This window comes from Callorhinus ursinus, unplaced genomic scaffold (genome assembly GCF_003265705.2).
Source record: "Callorhinus ursinus isolate GAN/ISIS: 27379988/994484 unplaced genomic scaffold, GSC_fseal_2.0 scaffold1, whole genome shotgun sequence".
In the NCBI taxonomy this organism is placed as follows: Eukaryota; Metazoa; Chordata; class Mammalia; order Carnivora; family Otariidae; genus Callorhinus; species Callorhinus ursinus.
The window spans coordinates 14,556,835-14,574,362 of NW_027397063.1; the positions used below are offsets into that span (position 1 = coordinate 14,556,835).

The 17,528-nt window shown below is 32.8% G+C and overlaps 1 protein-coding gene across 1 annotated transcript in view; it reads right to left on the minus strand.

Moving 5' to 3' along the window:
• The window catches only part of NCAM2 (neural cell adhesion molecule 2), a 519,291-nt gene that overhangs the window by 7,315 nt on the left and 494,448 nt on the right, over positions 1-17,528 (minus strand). The window contains exons 16-17 of the mRNA XM_025872652.2: positions 12,357-12,561; positions 3,509-3,628 (exon numbers count right to left, since the gene is read on the minus strand). Of these exons, the coding sequence (XP_025728437.1) occupies positions 3,509-3,628; positions 12,357-12,561 (325 nt within the window). The remainder of the gene's footprint in view (positions 1-3,508; positions 3,629-12,356; positions 12,562-17,528) is intronic.

Genomic DNA, 17,528 nt, shown 5'->3' on the forward strand with positions numbered 1-17,528 from the left:
CATTTTTTTGAGTTGCTTTCAATTATAACCTGTGAAGGAAAACCAGCTTGCTTGCTTGCTTCCTTTCTTCTTTTTATTTTTTTTAAGATTTTATTTATTTATTTGAGAGAGCAAGAGCAGGGGAAAGGGCAGAGGGAGAGGGGGAAGTAGACTCCCCATTCAGTGAGAAGCCTGACGCAGGGCTTGATCCCAGGACCCTGGAATCATGACCTGAGCTGAAGGCCAACACTTAACTGACTGAGCCACTCAGGTGGCCCTTTATTTTTTAACAATAGTTTCACAAATCTTACTATGATGACAATGATTCAAGATGTATAGATTTTTCTACCGGTCTTGAATCCAGTGGTTTATGATTATGCCTTATTTACATAGGTTTGGGGGGAAGATTTCCTCCCTTGACAAAATATTTTTTCCACATCAAAAACAAATTCCAGGGCGCCTGGGTGGCTCAGTTGGTTAAGCGACTGCCTTCGGCTCAGGTCATGATCCTGGAGTCCCAGGATCGAGTCCCACATCAGGCTCCCTGCTCAGCAGGGAGTCTGCTTCTCCCTCTAACCCACTTCCTTCTCGTGCTCTCTATCTCTCATTCTCTCTCTCTCAAATAAATAAACAAAATCTTTAAAAAAAAAAAACAAATTCCAGTTCAATTCTGTACTTTAAGGTCACCATTTTGTTAGGCAGTGAATGCTACTATGCTAATTTCTCTGGGATTTTTGTGTAATTTCTTTTCCGTTTTTGAATGAGAAGAGCAAGCCATTAGGTTCTGAAGATCAAAGCTATTATGTGAAAACTAACCAATCACAAGTAAGTCACGGGTAAATGTTACTACATCCCATTGCTGGGAATGAAACAGCATCTACTTTATACCTGTTAGGGCAGGTTCTTTTGTGTGTATTATAAATAATGCTTTCACAGTTCTTCCATTCTCCCACTCCCAAGTATGGCAAATATTGATAATAAAAGATAAAACCAATAAGGCCACCTCTAAGCAGCAAAATATAGAGAAATTTAGAGCTTGGGTGGGAGGTTAGCATAATACTTAATATATTTTTATTCAAAGAATTATAATACTGGAATTAACCAGTGTTTTCAACTAATTCTTGGATGATGAATTTTTGCATATATAGTTTTCACTACTTAAATTTATGTTAAATTGCTTTCTTTAAAGATTACAGTTAATTCTATTATTTTTATGTTGAGTATTTCTTTTCTATAACTGAGGATTGGAGTAGTTATTAGATCATCTTTTTTTGTTTTTGTTTTATTTTTTGCAAAATATTGCTCTGTCACATGTAAGGGCATTTTCTTAGCTAGTTTTTTGTTTTGTTTTGTTTTGTTTTTTGTATTTTCAAGTTTTTATTTAAACTTCAGTTAGTTAACATATAGTGTAGTATTAGTTTTGGGAGTAAAATTTAGTGATTCATCATTTACATATAATACCCAGTTCTTAGCTAGTTTTCATACGCACCAACCTCTCATTGTAAGTGTTAATCAACAGACAGAAATATGTTTTGTTGTGTAAAATTTTGCTTCATTCAAAAGACTTCTAACTTCTGAAGGAAAAACTATAGAACCCACCTTGTAAAAGCTGCCTCTACAAGGGTAAACTTTAATTTAGAAGGTAATAATCTCTAAATGCAGTCACTGCCATGACCTGAGGATTTATGCTGAAAATTTAGCTGCATAGTAGTACTTTGTATTTCTCTAAATAGTAATTATTTCAGCCCCTTGAGAGCAGATAGCAGGCATTTCTGAAATAAGTTATTTTCTTCACTTGTGACAACATACAGCCTTCCATTTAGGATAAGAAACCCAAATTAAATTTCTCTGTAAGTGTTTTCTGGTAAAGAAAAAGGAATCCTTAAAAAAACAAACAAAAAAAAAACCCAATATAATTTAGAAGTAACTTTAGTGAGCAGTATTTTAAAAATAACGTGATAGTCATGGTTTTGTTTATATTCAATATATTCCATAGAACACTATTATAATTCCTTAGTAATGTCTTTGGCTTGAATGATTTTAACTTTCATATTGTCTGAACATCATCTTTGCACATGTTCATCATCTTTGCAGATTTAGTTGAAATATCTGCTATGGCTATAATGGAGGTCTGATGGGTACAGAAAGAAGTAAATAATATAATCTTGAATGGAGAGCAAGCACCATTTCCTATATAGACATTAAAATGATAGATAATTTGGGACACCTGGGTGGCTCAGTCAGTTAAGCATCTGCCTTTGGCTCAGGTCATGATCCCAGGGTCCTGGGACTGAGTCTCACAGTGAGCTCCTTGCTCAGCAAGGAGCCTGCTTCTCCCTCTGCCTGCCTCTGTCTCTCTCTCTCTGATAAATAAATAAAATCTTTAAAAAAAGAGATAGACAATTTAACAGTATTTCTTCTTCTTTCTAATGAATATTTTTCTTTTTAAAGTAGACTTGTGTACATTTTCACACTATTAATTTTTATTTTAAATTGTGATATTCATATTCAGAGTAATGATTCATTTCCTGACACTTTTATATTTCAGTAAAAATCAGATTTTGAAAGTATCACTTTCTTCTTTTTAAAGATTTATTTATTTTATTTTTTAGTTTTTTAAGATTTTATTTATTTATTTGGGAGAGAGCACAAGCAGGGCCAGGGGCAGAGGAAGAAGCAGATTCCGCATTGAGCAGGGACCCCAAAGCTGAACTCAATCCCAGGACCCTAGGATCATGACCTGGGCCAAAGGCAGATGCTTAACCACTGAGCCACTCAGATGCCCCTTATTTATTTATTTAAGAGAAAGAGATTAGGAGTGCATGAGTGGGGGAGGGGGCAAGGGCAAAGGGAGAGGGAAAGAGAGAATCTCATGCAGATTCCCCACTGAGTACAGAGCCAGACACAGGCTTAATCTCACAACCCTGAGATCATGAGTTAAACTGAAATCAAGAGTCATATATTTAACCTTAACTGACTGAGCACTCCAGGTGCCCTGAAAGTATCACTTTCTTACAGAGTAAAATGAGCGTAAGAAAATCCAACTCTAACATGTTCCATCTTTTTGACATTTTTACATAAAATTATAAATATATGTTTGAACAGTAGATTTTCTCTGGCATTGATACAAAATTTTCATATGTAATGTGTCCCTAGAAAATGGTTTTCGATATTCTCATCTATTTTCTTTGAAAAAGAAATATTTTTCTACAAATGTTATTTGTAAATATATACTACAAGGAATGATAATGTTATCATTTTACAAATATTTATCTAAAAATAATAAAGCATTTGATGGGTGCCTGGGTGGCTCAGTGGTTAAGCATCTGCCTTCGGCTCAGGTCATGATCCCAGGGTCCTGGGATCGAGCCCCGCGTCGGGCTCCCTGCTCCACGTGGAGCCTGCTTCTCCCTCTCCCACTCCCTCTGCTTGTATTCCTTCTCTCGCTGTCTCTCTGTCAAATAAATAAAATCTTTAAAAAATAAAAATAAATAAAAATAAAAATAATAAAGCATTTGAAGCTACTTACTCAGGTTCTGTTAGTGGTGTGGTTTCATTTGGCTCATTTACTGGGCTCCCATCCTCATGATTAGTGATTCTTTCATCCTCTGTTCTCATCTCCACTATTGGTTCTTTTGATCCATCTTTCCTAGAAAAATAAACAAACAAGAAAACCTTAGTTATGTAATGTAAAAATAGATGCATTATGAAACATAGTTTAGAATCTCCACATAATCCCACCTCTGCCTGCCAAAAATCCAGCATGGTCAGTTTAAGAATACCCTAAGAATTTTTTATTTTTCATTTAAATTCATCTCACCCACATAATTTTCACTCAGAAAAAATAGAAAGGAGAAATTCCACTTTATCTAGGATTCTTTTTTTTTCATCAAAATTGTGTTAATTTTTTGCAAAAGTCTAAATTTTAAATTTGATTGTGCAGTTTATTTTGGGAAATAAATAAAAATATATTTTGTTAAAGGAAATTATGACATGAAATAGCTTTTTCCCCCTAAGAAGCCATATGCTTTAGATTTTTTTAATTTGAAATATAGCATCAGAAATAATGCTTCTATATTAAAATTTAGAAGATAAAATTTTTCTATATGAGATGTAGCATTGTTTTAAATGTTTTTATGAATTATATGAATGATTTTAACTATAATATGATATTGACTATACATATTCATGTTTTCAAGAAAATAGTTTACATAAAAACAATATTATAACACATAAGCATGATGTTTTCATTTGTAATTTCAAATCCATGTCATCTTTATTGGATTTTTAAAATATGAGAATAAGTGTAATTTTACATAATTGTGGAATTTTCATAAAATTAGAAAGTTTACACTAAGGTTTCATTCCTCAAAAAATGAACAAAAAGAAAGAAAGACAAGGAAGGCATTTAGTGATGACAAAGGATAAAGTGAGATATAAGCACTGAGAATGATACACTCATAATAGAGATTATAATTATTGCACAAATACAAAAAAAAAATGTAAGAGAGGGATAGGGGTCCTCACATACCCAGGGACATAGTCTCACCATACAATCTTGCAACTGTACTCTAACATATTTACCCAAATGGACTGAAAACTTATGCCCATGCAAAAATCTCCACATGAATGTTTATAGAAGTTTTATCATAACTGCCCCAAAATGGAACCAAGTAAAATGTCCTTCAACAGATGAATGGATAAACAAACTGTGGTACATCCATACAGTTGGATATTATTCAGCAATAAAGAGAAATGAGCTATCTAGCCACAAAAAGACCTGGGAGAACTTTAAATTCATACTGATAAGGAAAATAAGCCAGTCTGAAAAGACTACATACTATGTAATCCCAATTACACTGAATTCTATAAAAAGCAAAATTATAGAGAAAATAAAATCATTGTTTGCTGGAGGTTGAAGGTGAGGGAGGGATGTAATGATGGAGCACTGGGCACATTAAATCTATTTAATATTGTAATGACAGATATATGACATTAAAATTAGTTCTTAAAAATCAAGTAAACTAAGAGTACATACAAAATAAAGCAAACAACAAAACCCCAACAATGGCACAAATATTTAACATACCTTACAAATGCTGACTCTTGAACAGGAAAATATTGAGACTGATAAAACACTTTTGATCAGGTGGCAGGTTTGATATTGCTCTTATTTCAGTATGTAGGTCCCTCACATACATACACTTCAAAATATGAAGAATGGATGTTAATAGAAATGGAAGAAAATCTAGAACTCTATAATCTAGAGTTAATAGTGAAGAACCATTTATACCTCTAAAATGCAAATGTCTGTGAGACCTGGTGATTCTGATGTGTTCAGCACACCTGAATAGCGACTACAAGGAAGCAAGATCTACATAGTAGTAAAGATGATTAAAGAGCCCACCACCATTAAATTTGAGCTTTATGTTGTTTTGTTTGCTGTTTTTTCTTGCAAACAAAGATTGATTCTTTTAAAAAATTCTTCATGATATCAATGCCCTTGATGACATAGAGGATGATACTGTTTGGAAAAATGTGGCTATTGCTGACTCTAAGCAAAAAAGTGATTCAAAGGGTTGGATTTTATGTTTATATTAGCAGGTGCAGATCTAGGGGTGTGAATTAAATAAAATAGAATGCAAAAAAAAAGAAGATAGTGAATTTGGGTTTTAATTGTACCCTCCTTTGCTTATGTATTGAAAATAAGACATGAGCAAACCACTTTAAACTAGAAATAATAAAAAAAACATTACTAAAAGGGAATTAGAAGAGTTAGAAGAGAACATGGGTGAGTTGTCTTAAAATCTTTATTTTTGTTTTTAGTGATCTTTTACATTTTTAACTAGCTAGTGTATTCATATATTATAGAATTCTACAAAGGGTATATAGAGAAAGGTACACCTCCCTACCATTCCTATTTACAGGATATTAAGTTACCTATCATAGAGACAAGCACATTTTCAAACTGTTTTCCAAAGACATTCTTTCTATTCATATACTAGCATATATGTGTGAAAATGCAGGGAGTTATTTTTATACAAATGGTACATACTAACTGAGTATAATTTTGCCTTTTCGATGAACACTAGAACATTTAGAGCTGCCTCTTTCTTTTCCATGGCACATACTATCCCATTGTATGTATGCACTATATATTTGGCCAGTGTCCAACCAACAGACATTTAGGTTGTTTCCAATATCTTCTATTAAAATAAATACTATAAGGAGTATGAAATGCATATTTTCCTTACCCTTAGGTGAAAATATCTGAAGCACACATATAATTTCCATGAGTCTAATGCCTATCTTGTATAAATTATATTTAATTATACTTGAAATGATATCAGAACTATTACTGATATTTTCTGTCGAATTATAAAAAAATGGTAAAGGCAGTATTTTATTTAAATTGACATAAAAATGCATGCCACAATTTATGGACAATTTCACAATGTATAGACTGGTAAAAACTAAATAAATTCCTGCCAGGTTTCTAGAACTGATTATTAAGCAGGAAATGACAAGTACAGCAGAATCGTTAAAATGATGTGCCCTGGGTCCAAACTAGCTGACTCTCACTAACTTACAGCCTAAGCATTTCTCTGTCCTGTTGCCTGGATAGTAAAACAGAGATGATAGTGAGACCAAACTAATTTCTTCAGTGTTTAGAATAGTGCCTGACATATATGAAGCCCTGAATCAGTAACTGTCTTCAGTATTCTAGGAGGGCAAAGAGGATTTATGTTGGGAAATACATTACTAAAACTTGCAACTTCAACAAATTAAAGAAAAACAAAATGAAAATATCTCAAAACACACTAAGAAAGAAAGATCTATAAAATTCATTGGTTCTCAAATAAAAATGGAAAGATTCATATAATTAATGGCATCATAAGAAAAACTCAAACCTTAGAATAGACTGGGGAAAATATTTGCAACAAATATGACGTCAAATAATTAAGGGCCATATTATATAATTAAAAAGTTAGAGAAAAGTTAAATAACTCCATGAACATTTGTACAGAATATGAACAAAAAGCTCCCTGAAGAAATAAAGTGACCAAAGCGAAATCATAAAACAAATAAGCTCAGACTTAACCTGGATCAGAAAAATGCAAATTTTAAATGATATCTTTCACTTATTATATTGAAAAAAATAAACATAAATTGATAATATTTAATGTTTGTTTGAAAAGCTATAGAGAAATATATATTCTCTGATTTTATTAAGAGTTTAGTATAGAATTTTGTGGGCAATTTGTCAGTATTTTTCAATTTTGATTTACATTCCCTGTCTAGGAGCATAATATACATTTACAAGATTTATGTAAAAGTTAAGTTCAAACTGCATATTATACTTCAATATGATAAAATATTGAACGTTTCATCTAAATTGTCATCAAAGACAAGGGGATAGATGCATGATGGTATTTGATACTATAGAATAATATTTATTTATAAAAAGAAGGATCCAGAAATTTACATGCTGAAAAGGTACATTTTGAAGCTTCACTGCTATCTGAGAAAACATTGCAATAATAGATGTACATATATGTGCGTATTTATACATAGCAGTGTGTGTGTGCATGTGTACATAAATTAGATGCAATTCTTACCTTTGCTTCCTATAGATAAGGAATTTATTTCCTCTAGCTTCTTTCAGGAATTTTTCTTTATCTTTGAATTTCTGTAGTTTGAAAATGATATGACTAAGTATACTTTTTGTTGTTTTATTTTGTTTTGTTTTGGGCATTTGCACTCCTCAGTGTTCTCTGAGCTTTCTGGATCTGTGATTTTGTGTCAGATATTTATTTGGGGAACTTCGCAGTCATTAATGTTTCAGATATTTCTGTTCGGTCTCTATTTCTTCTCCTTCTGGTATTCCTATTACACATATGTTTCACCTTGTGTAGTTGTCCCATAGTTCTTTTTCTGTGGATTTTTTCCAGTCTTTATTTATTTATGTATTTATTTATTTATTTATTTATTTATTAGAGAGAGAGGCAGGGAGGGGCAGAGGGAGAGGAAGAGAAAGAATCTTAAGCAAGCTCTATGCCCAGCACAGAGCCCAACATGGAGCTCGATTTCACAACCCTGAGATCATGACCTGAGCTGAAATCAAGAGTTCGAAGTTTAACCAACTGAGCCGCCCAGGTGTCCCTCTGTTTGCTTGTAAGTTTTGGTATTTTCTATTAAGATCTCCACAAAGCTCAGAGATTCTTTCTTCAGCCATGTCTGGTTTACTAGTAAGCTCCTCTGGGACATTCTTCATTTCTATTAGGATGTTTTTGGTCTCTAGCACTTCTTTTGGATTCTTCTTCAGAATTTCCATCTCTCTGCTATATGACCCAATTTCATGTTGTCTTACAGTGTTCTCACCATATTAATCATATACTTAAAAAAAATCTTGGTCTGATAATTCCAACATCCCTGCCTTCTCTGAATCTGGCCCTGATGCTAGTTCTACCTCTTCAAAATGATTGTTGCTTTGAGTATACCTTATAGATTTTCTTGATCCTGGGACATGATGTACTGGTTAGAAGGAACTGCCAAATATAGGCATTTACTAATGTGGTGGAATAGTGGCATGTGGAGAGGGTGCATTCAATAATCTTATCATTAGGCCTCAGTCATTAGTAATTCTGCACCCCTGGACTCCAAAGTTCACCATTGTTCCTCGGGATCCCACCCTGAAGTGAGTCAGGATGGTTCGAGTGGACTGGAGTTATATATTTGCCTTCTCTCACCTGGCAGTAAAGGGGGCTGGTTTGGATATCTCTCTGTACATTGAAAAGCCATTTTCTCTCTCTCTCTCTCTCTCTCTCTCTCTCTCTCTCTCACACACACACACACACACACATACACACACTGGCTAATTACTTTCTATTAGATTTTAATATTTTAGTTCCTTTACAACTTAAGTCCAACCATGAAAATTCTTTCTTTTTTTGTAGCATTTATAACAGAAACTATTTATTTATTCATCCATTTGATTGTTATTTTTTACTGAAACATTTTCCCAGCAGAGTAAAAGCTAGATGATGGGACTAGTTTGCTTTTCTTCACAGTTGTATCTCTGGGGCTTAGAGTAGTGCCTGACTATGTAGGTGTTCAATAAATATTTATTAGCATAAATTAATGCTTGGGTGGACAAGAGTATAAGCATAGTTTGATAAAGTATAAATCATTCACCATTTTTATTAGATAAATGATGAGAATGCAAGATAAAGGTAAGTTTAAATTTATAATAGCCAAATAATGGAATATTCTAGAACTTTACATGAATGACATTCTGTATGCAACTGACTTTATTTCTCTTTTCTGGAACTTGATACTCTTTAAACAAGAATACTCTAGGTGTGTAATTAACATATTCTGTAAAAATCTGCACAGTCTTATAATTGTGCTAACATGAAAGTACTAGTCTAAGAATACTTCCAATCATGTTTAGAGGCCAGTAGAGATCCAGTCCATCCAAATCAGGAATATTCTATTTCCCATTGTGATTTTATGTAAAATTTTTGAGAAAAAAGTATAATATCTTCCCAATTCAAACAACAAATTTATGAAGAAGAGTTGAAAACTATTTTCCCAAAGCAGGGGAAATGACAATATAAAAAGTTATGATGGATAACAAATACAGAATGAACTCCGTGTTTTCATCTTCCCAAGTCTTTAAGGTTAATTAAACCCAGCAGGACTTAGAAACCAAAGTGTTGATGGATAAATTACCAATTAATAGAGTGAAATAAAAATAAACGGCAGAACTTGAATATACCTCATTGTTTTGCACACAGTCACCAACATCCCTCCAGTTAATTAAGACAAAAACATGATTTCTCTTTCTTTCACCCCAAAGCCAAATCAATCAATAGTAGTTGACTCTACCTCAGCTTTATCTAGACTCCAAACATTTCTATCTGCCTATAGTACTGCTACCTTGGTCCAAAAGAATATAATTTTTTACCTGGAGTATTTCAAGATCCTCCCACTCAATCTTTCTGATTCTCAATCTTTCCTCTACACCTATCAACCTTCCAGTAATTCATTGTTCACAACTAGCTAAAGTAAGCTTTAAACACTTAACTGGCAGTGCCTGGTTCGCTTAGTCATTTAAGTGTCTGATCTTTGGTTTCGGATAAGGTCATGGTCTCAGGTCGTGAGATCAAACCCTGCATGGGGAGACTCCTTGGGATTCTCTCCCTCTCCCTCACCTTCTTTCCCTATCCCAGCTCTCTCTCTCTCTCAAATAAATAAATAAATAAATAAAATCAATATATCAATATAGCAATCAATATATTTATATATGATTATGTTATAAACACAGGGTTTTCTCAATATGTGAAAAAATACTAGAACTGAGTTTGGTATATATTTATTTAGTTAATAAGACAATGTAAAAGCACAGCAGGTTATTAAAAAGTAGACTTTGTTCTAATGAGGAAAGCAGAAGATACTGGATAGTGAACTGATCCCACTATGTTTAATATGGCACACGTTACTATCCCATTCAAGCAGGAAGCAGAGCCTGATTTCTGTTTGTTCTTTGTTGTGTTCTGTGTCCAACAAGTAAGTAGGTGGCATTTTGATTGTGAAATGAATCTAATGTTTTTTTGAAATGAAAATGTATGTTATCTAATTTAGCATCTCATGAAGTGAAAATATCCCTTATAGAGAGTCCGTAAGAAGTGGTCATAAACAAATTGTATAGTAGGATTGAAATAGGCTTGGAGATGTAAACAAAACAAAACAAAAAACAATGCAGCCATGAAGAATGGATTTTCCTATATTGCTAAGTCTAGAAATTAATGCCTGATGCTCTACATGCCTAAATGTATGTATAGAAAAACAAATAGAAATGACTCAACAATAAAAAATAAATGAATTACTGATAAACAGAACATCATGAATGAATCTTAAAACATGATTGAATGAAAAAAGCCAGACACAAAAGAGTAAACATTACAGGAATCAATTTTTATCAAGTTCTATAACAGCTAAAAGTTATTTATGATGAAAAAAATCAGACTAGTAGTTCCTGGGGCAGCGGGAGGAATATGAGTTGTCTGGGTAGAAACATTAGAGAAATTTTGAGGATGATATTAAGTTTCTGAATTTTGATAGGGCTTGGGTTATACAGATATAAACATGTGTCAAAACTCATCAAATAGAAGATTTTATGCATTTTACTCTATGTAAGTTTTACCTAAAGAAAACATTAACAAAACTGCATGCAATGCTAGGCAAGTTGAACTGTGTAGGGGTTAAGTGTATGGATTCACTTTGAAATGCAAAAAGTAAAATAATGGATTGAGGAATAGATAAATATGGGATAACAGAAATATAATCAAGTATCTTTTGCAGAATCCAAGTAGTTGATAAATGGGTGTTGGCTATAAAATTCTTTTAACTCTTTTGTATGTTTTAGACATGTAACAGAAAGACTGTAAGATTTAAAAGGTAAAGCAAATGTTCTTAATTCTTAAGAATAGTTATTTTTGATTACAGGGTTTAATATACACACATATGTATATGTATACAAACACACATACACATACACATAAACATTGTGTGTTTATATCACATATGGGTGTGCATGTTCTCCTGTGCCTTCTAACTTTTTTTTCATTGAGCCTATTGTACTTTTTGAGATTAGGTTCAGATCTAGCAAAACATCACCAACCCAAACAAAAAGTGTTAAAACCTCTTAGTGGCCCTTTTACATGACAAAGGAATTCCCTATAGTACTCAGCTCTATGTATTTTCTTGGAATTCATATTCTAATTGAATGAGATGCTACAGAGAGTGCCAAACTCTAACATATAGTCATCTTTTGATCAAAATTTGGAAGATGAAATTCAGAATCCATACTAATGTATCGCATAACACATATAACATGGCTATACAATCTTGAAACCTCTATATAGTCATCTGCACTTGAAGGAATTGGCATAATTTATATTTTTACTCAGTTTACCCCAGTTTTTAACTCAGATTACTGTTGGTGTCCTTCTTTTATTCGATATAAACTGAAAAATAGTGGGAGAAATCAAAAATACATTTGTACCACTGTCTATATTTCTATTTCTATTTCTTTTTTTTCCTAATTCTATTTAAATCATGACTAATTATTTTTTGTGTGGATCCCATTTTACGATTTATTTTTTAATAGTTTGGTTTCAAAAGCATTTGGCTCTATAACATGTTATATTTAAGGTCATATAGACTTAAGATCAGAAAGCAGACAGTACAGTGTCCAATGGTCTTAGAGTTGAGCTCTTTACTCTGCTCAGAAAAAAAGTCCCTGAACAAAGTCTGCAAGCTTGACCATAGCACTTGTGTAATGTAATGCGTTGTGAGTGTCTGCTACTTACAGGTATGCAGCTTTTCCTTCTTCGAGTTCTTTACTTTTCCCACTAGAGCCACTCTTCTTCCCGCACATTCTCCTCGTGATGCACATCAATAACCCACATTGTCTAATAAAGAAGCAGCTGACGTCCGTTACCACAAGGATTAGCAAGAGTGCCGCCACTCCCAGGCCAATGACTGCTCCAAGCCCAAGACCATTAAAAAGCGTATCTTAAAAAATAAAAGAAAATAATTTTACTAAGCTCCAAATTAGAAAAAAATAGACAGTTATTTTGAAAATAAATCTTAACTAAAGAGACAGGAAAAAAGTGATAAGTCACTGGCAAATTTTAATTTCATAATTGTTGGGAACCATTTTCTGGCTTTCAAACAATATTTTAAGCAATTGACATGTGAATGATTTGCAATATTTTTTCAAACTTTATTTGGAAAAAAACTCTTAAGTAGCTCTCTTTCCAATATACTTTTTGATTCCCTGAGGGGAAGATAATGAATGTTATCACATCCCCAACTGTACTGTATCAGAAAGTCACAACCATTAATGGATCACCACATTGCTAAAAGGAAAATACAGTCAAAACTCCTGTAAGAAAAGATTAAATAAATGTTCTATATGGAATTATCTTAGTTTTAAGTCTTAAATTTGCAAATTATGTGTGCTCCAAGCACTTTGTTTTGACAGAGAACACACTTTAAAATATCTGTATATGAATATTTTGAAAATCATCATTTTAGAATAAATGGCTTACTTGTATTTTTTCAGTTAATATTTTAATAAATCGTATTAGACTAGAGGCAAACTTGTACAGAGCTATGGTACTTATGACCTTTCTGAAGCTTATCATGGGAAGGTAGGGGATGATGGGAGCCATTTTTCCTTGATGTGTGGCTGCAGGAATTCCTGAAAGTCATACAGAAATTATCGATGGAAGAGATGACTGCGAATAGGCTAGAATATGCTGATTAAGTACAAATAGCAAGGAGGAGAGTGGTAGTGAAAATGAATCAAGTGTTTTATAACTGTAGTTGAAGATGTGGGTAGACTACACAGTCACAGCAGTGTTGGCACAAAAATAAGCACCATGGAAAGAGATTAAACTGGCAATACTGTGTTATCTAGAGAGAAAAGAATAAAATTCTTATAGGACAATTTTAGAGAATTATTCGAAATGATTCTTTTATAAAAAACTTTATTTGACAGATAGAGAGTGCACACACAAGCAGGGGGAGCGGCAGGCAGAGGGAGAGGGATAAGCAGGCTTCCCACCTAGCCTAGGTGGGAGACGCACACAGGGCTCAATCCCAGGACCCTGGCATCGTGATCTGAGCCGGAGGCAGACGCTTAACCCACTCATCCACCCAGGCACCTCTATTTAAAGTGATTATTAACTCAATTATGTTAACATTTGTTTACATAACATTATAAAATTATAATTCTCCTTTTTAATGACAAAATGCATTTATTACTCAGCATCATAATGGCATCTTAAATATATAAGAGGTGTGTAATGCAAGTGACAGACAAGGACAGATGCAGACTTGGTTTGGAGAAAACCACTTCTGAAAAAAAATACATATGTAAAACAAAGTTTTTCTAAGTTATATTTTTAAAATTCGGTGTAATATTTTAATAATGACTTGAAGAGATCGTTATCTAAAGGAATTGATATAACTTTTTATTTTAAATCAATAAGCTGGTGCTGAATGATGACACACCTGTCTGAATCTTAGTTGATTTTTCTACTGAATGACTGAGCCTCACATCTATATCTTTTTTCCCCCAGGAAACACATGTTTTATAAAAAAATCATTCTATCCATGACATGTTTCCTGGCACCTTCCCCAGCGACTTTGTGGTTGACCTGTGCTAAAACATGGAGGTACTTCTACAGCATCTCCATGAAGTTGCAGGTGAGAATTCCCTAAGTATTGAATCAACAAACTTACAGCTCCCATGCCCAAGCAAGTATACTTTTGATTGTAATTCTTTTGTTTCTGATAAAGAAAAACAGGAAACAAACATATAATTGTGTTAGAGGAAAATTAATTTTTCCTGCCATTTTCAGAATCTCTGTTCCCCCACCAAACTTTACCATACTACTTAGGTAGTGATAGTTTAGGAAAATTGCCTAGGTAAGATCCAGAGAAATTACTAGTTTCCATAGCACTCTTCTCGTATCACATGAACCCACTTTGAGGAAAGGCTGAAGAGACAATTAAAAATCATTTTATACATTTTCTTCCATTATCCATTTTAAAATACAAATGAGTCTTACCTGAATGTACCATTACAATACAATAAGGACAATTCACCTAATGAAATTTCTTTGACTATATGTAAAGCTAAAAATTTTTTCAAAATCCACAGGAATTCATTTTGATATACTGCACATGATTCAACTACCAAAGCTCAGAAAAGAAAAGTTGAAAATATGAACCTGATTGGGCATTAGACCCTCTGGACATATTGACTCAATAACCCTGTGCTTTAAACCAGTCACTCCTCTTCCACTTCACTTAGGTCCTTCTCACATGCAGAACGGTTCTAGACACTAAATCCCACAGATCAATGATGATCTACCTGGCCCATTATTAGATCTTCATTTACTTTTTTTTTTTTTTCCTAAATATTAGTTCCACACCCAGCATAGAGCCCAATGCAGGGCTTGAACTCACGTCCCTGGGATTGAGATCTGAGCTGAGATCAAGAGTCGGACACTTAACCCCCTAAGCCATGCAGTCACCCTTTTATTTACCTTTTTTTAAGTTTGAAGGGACTGGCTTTCTACTTAAATGCACTGAAACTGGTGTCCATCACATATTGCTGTATATCCTTGGGTGAGGCAGCTAACTTCTCTAAGACTGAGATGCCACTTTATTAAAATGAGGGCAATTACAGAAACAGCAACAATCACAAACTAGATCATGGGGTTTTTGGAAAGACTGTTGTGAATATAATAATGTACTTAATACTTCTAGCACTTATTGCTCAGGTCAGAGTAAAAATCTAACAAGTATTGGCAATATTATTATTATTATTATTATTATTACTATTGCTACTATTATTTTGCTATTGTAAAATTCTGGGGAAATGAGGTTTTGGTGGAAAAAATAGGCCATCTAAAGTTAAACTAGTCTATAAACATATTTCTTTCATCAGCACCCTAAAGTGGGACACTATCTCTTATTAAACACTGATTATTCTCTTGAGAATACAGTCATTTTTACTTATGTTTAGCTAGTTAGCTTTTAAATGATAAATATTTTATTTATGACCTTTTTAGCATTAAACCAGCATATTGATCTGCTTCATTTCCATCTTTAGAAAAGCTCTTAGAAACATTATATTTGTAAAGCACCTTATGGTAAAGGAATATTGATGCTAAAATAGCTATTACTTTTTTTCTAGGGAAACAAAATTATACCTTTTAAACTCATGATTATAAATGTTGACGGTTGCTTGAAATTATTTTTATGGAAAAACAAATATGTTTTGTCATTGCGGAGGATAGGATGTATAGCAAGTAGGTTTATGTAATAGATATTTAATTTTCTTTTAAAAGTTATGTGTTTTTTTAATTGGCTTAAGAATGTATTTAAATGCTAATATTTTCTCACGTCCTATGAAGTTAGGCTATAATAACTATGAAAGACAAATTTTCTATTTTTTTTTTCTGCCACCTATTTATTCTGGTGGAGAAGTTTACTTATTTGTCTTTGGCTTTTTCACAAACAAAATCATGACCACATGTAAAATTACATCACTAGGATTTGGGGCCTAACAATGTTTTATTTTTTCAGTAACATACAGAAAATACTTTCTTTTTAAGTTAATTACAGTTTTAATTATAGAACTAATTGAGACTGAACATAGCAATCATTTAAAGGATTTTAAGTTCAACTTTTCTTTTTTAGCTTTCCAGAATATTTACACATGTGCTTTAAAATATATGATATTTTATGATAATTTTTACAACTCCATCACATAGGAAAACAATATTATCAGCTCTACTTTACACATAAGGAAACTGAGGTCCAGAGAGGGACAGTGGCCTAAGTCACAGGATAACCCTTGATTATTAGATCAGTACCAATGAAGACTATGTACCTTCAGGTTTTATATTGTTTATACCTGTGTTAGATTTATGTTGTGTATCATCAAATAATCAGGAGAGGAATAACATAGTAAATAAATTAAAATGTGTAGTTTTCTTACAGAAAAATGTCCATTTTTTCCCCTACACTACTAGACAAGGAACAACTATTTAAATGATATTCAACAATATAAATCATTTTTTTATGTATTCTTGCTATTAGCTCTCTCATTTTGTATTGCTCTTTGAAAAGGGGGGGTTTTATATTAGAATAAATAAGAATAAATAATTTAGGAATTATAAAGTTTAAACATCTATTCTTTTGGTATATATTTTATCACTGAAAGCAAAGAGGAGAATCAGGTTGACTGAATTTCTATAACTTTCCTCCCACCTAACCTTCCATCGCATGAAATTTAGAATTTGGCAAGCTGAATCAGTACAAGTCCCCAGACCTTTATGTAATCATGTCCTAACTGAAATAAACACATACAAATTATTAAAATAAGAAAAATAACTTCATTTTAAATTTTGTCACATGCATGTCTTCATGTTTCTGTTGTAGAAATTAACTCACAACTAAAACACTGGATTAATTTTCCATGAAATTTATTGCATTTGATAATACTAGTTTTTCAAAAACCTGTATACTATATTCATAAAACTGGTCTTGCTTTTTGACTCCTTAAGTAGTTTAGTATTTTATTTACCTATTATTCTATTTGTACGTATCATCTTCTACAAATTGATTGAGAATGACTTTCAGACTTGGAAAAGTAATAAAAACATGAAGAAAAAAATTTTTTAATCTAATAGGTCTGAAAAATGGAGATTTCATTTTTGCTCTCAAAATAGTGGTAGCTATTTCCATGAGAGATATTCCTAAATATCGGTAAGTAAACAGTGTATGAAAAACAAGAAGACATTCAAAAATCTTTTGGTGTTTCTCATAACATTGCTAGGTACTATATCCTCCAATATCTCAGGAGGTACACTTGTCTCCTGCTTGTATGTTCTTCCTTCATCCTGCTCAGAGTAACACACTTTCAAACATCAATTGATCTATGGAAAATCTAGGTGTAA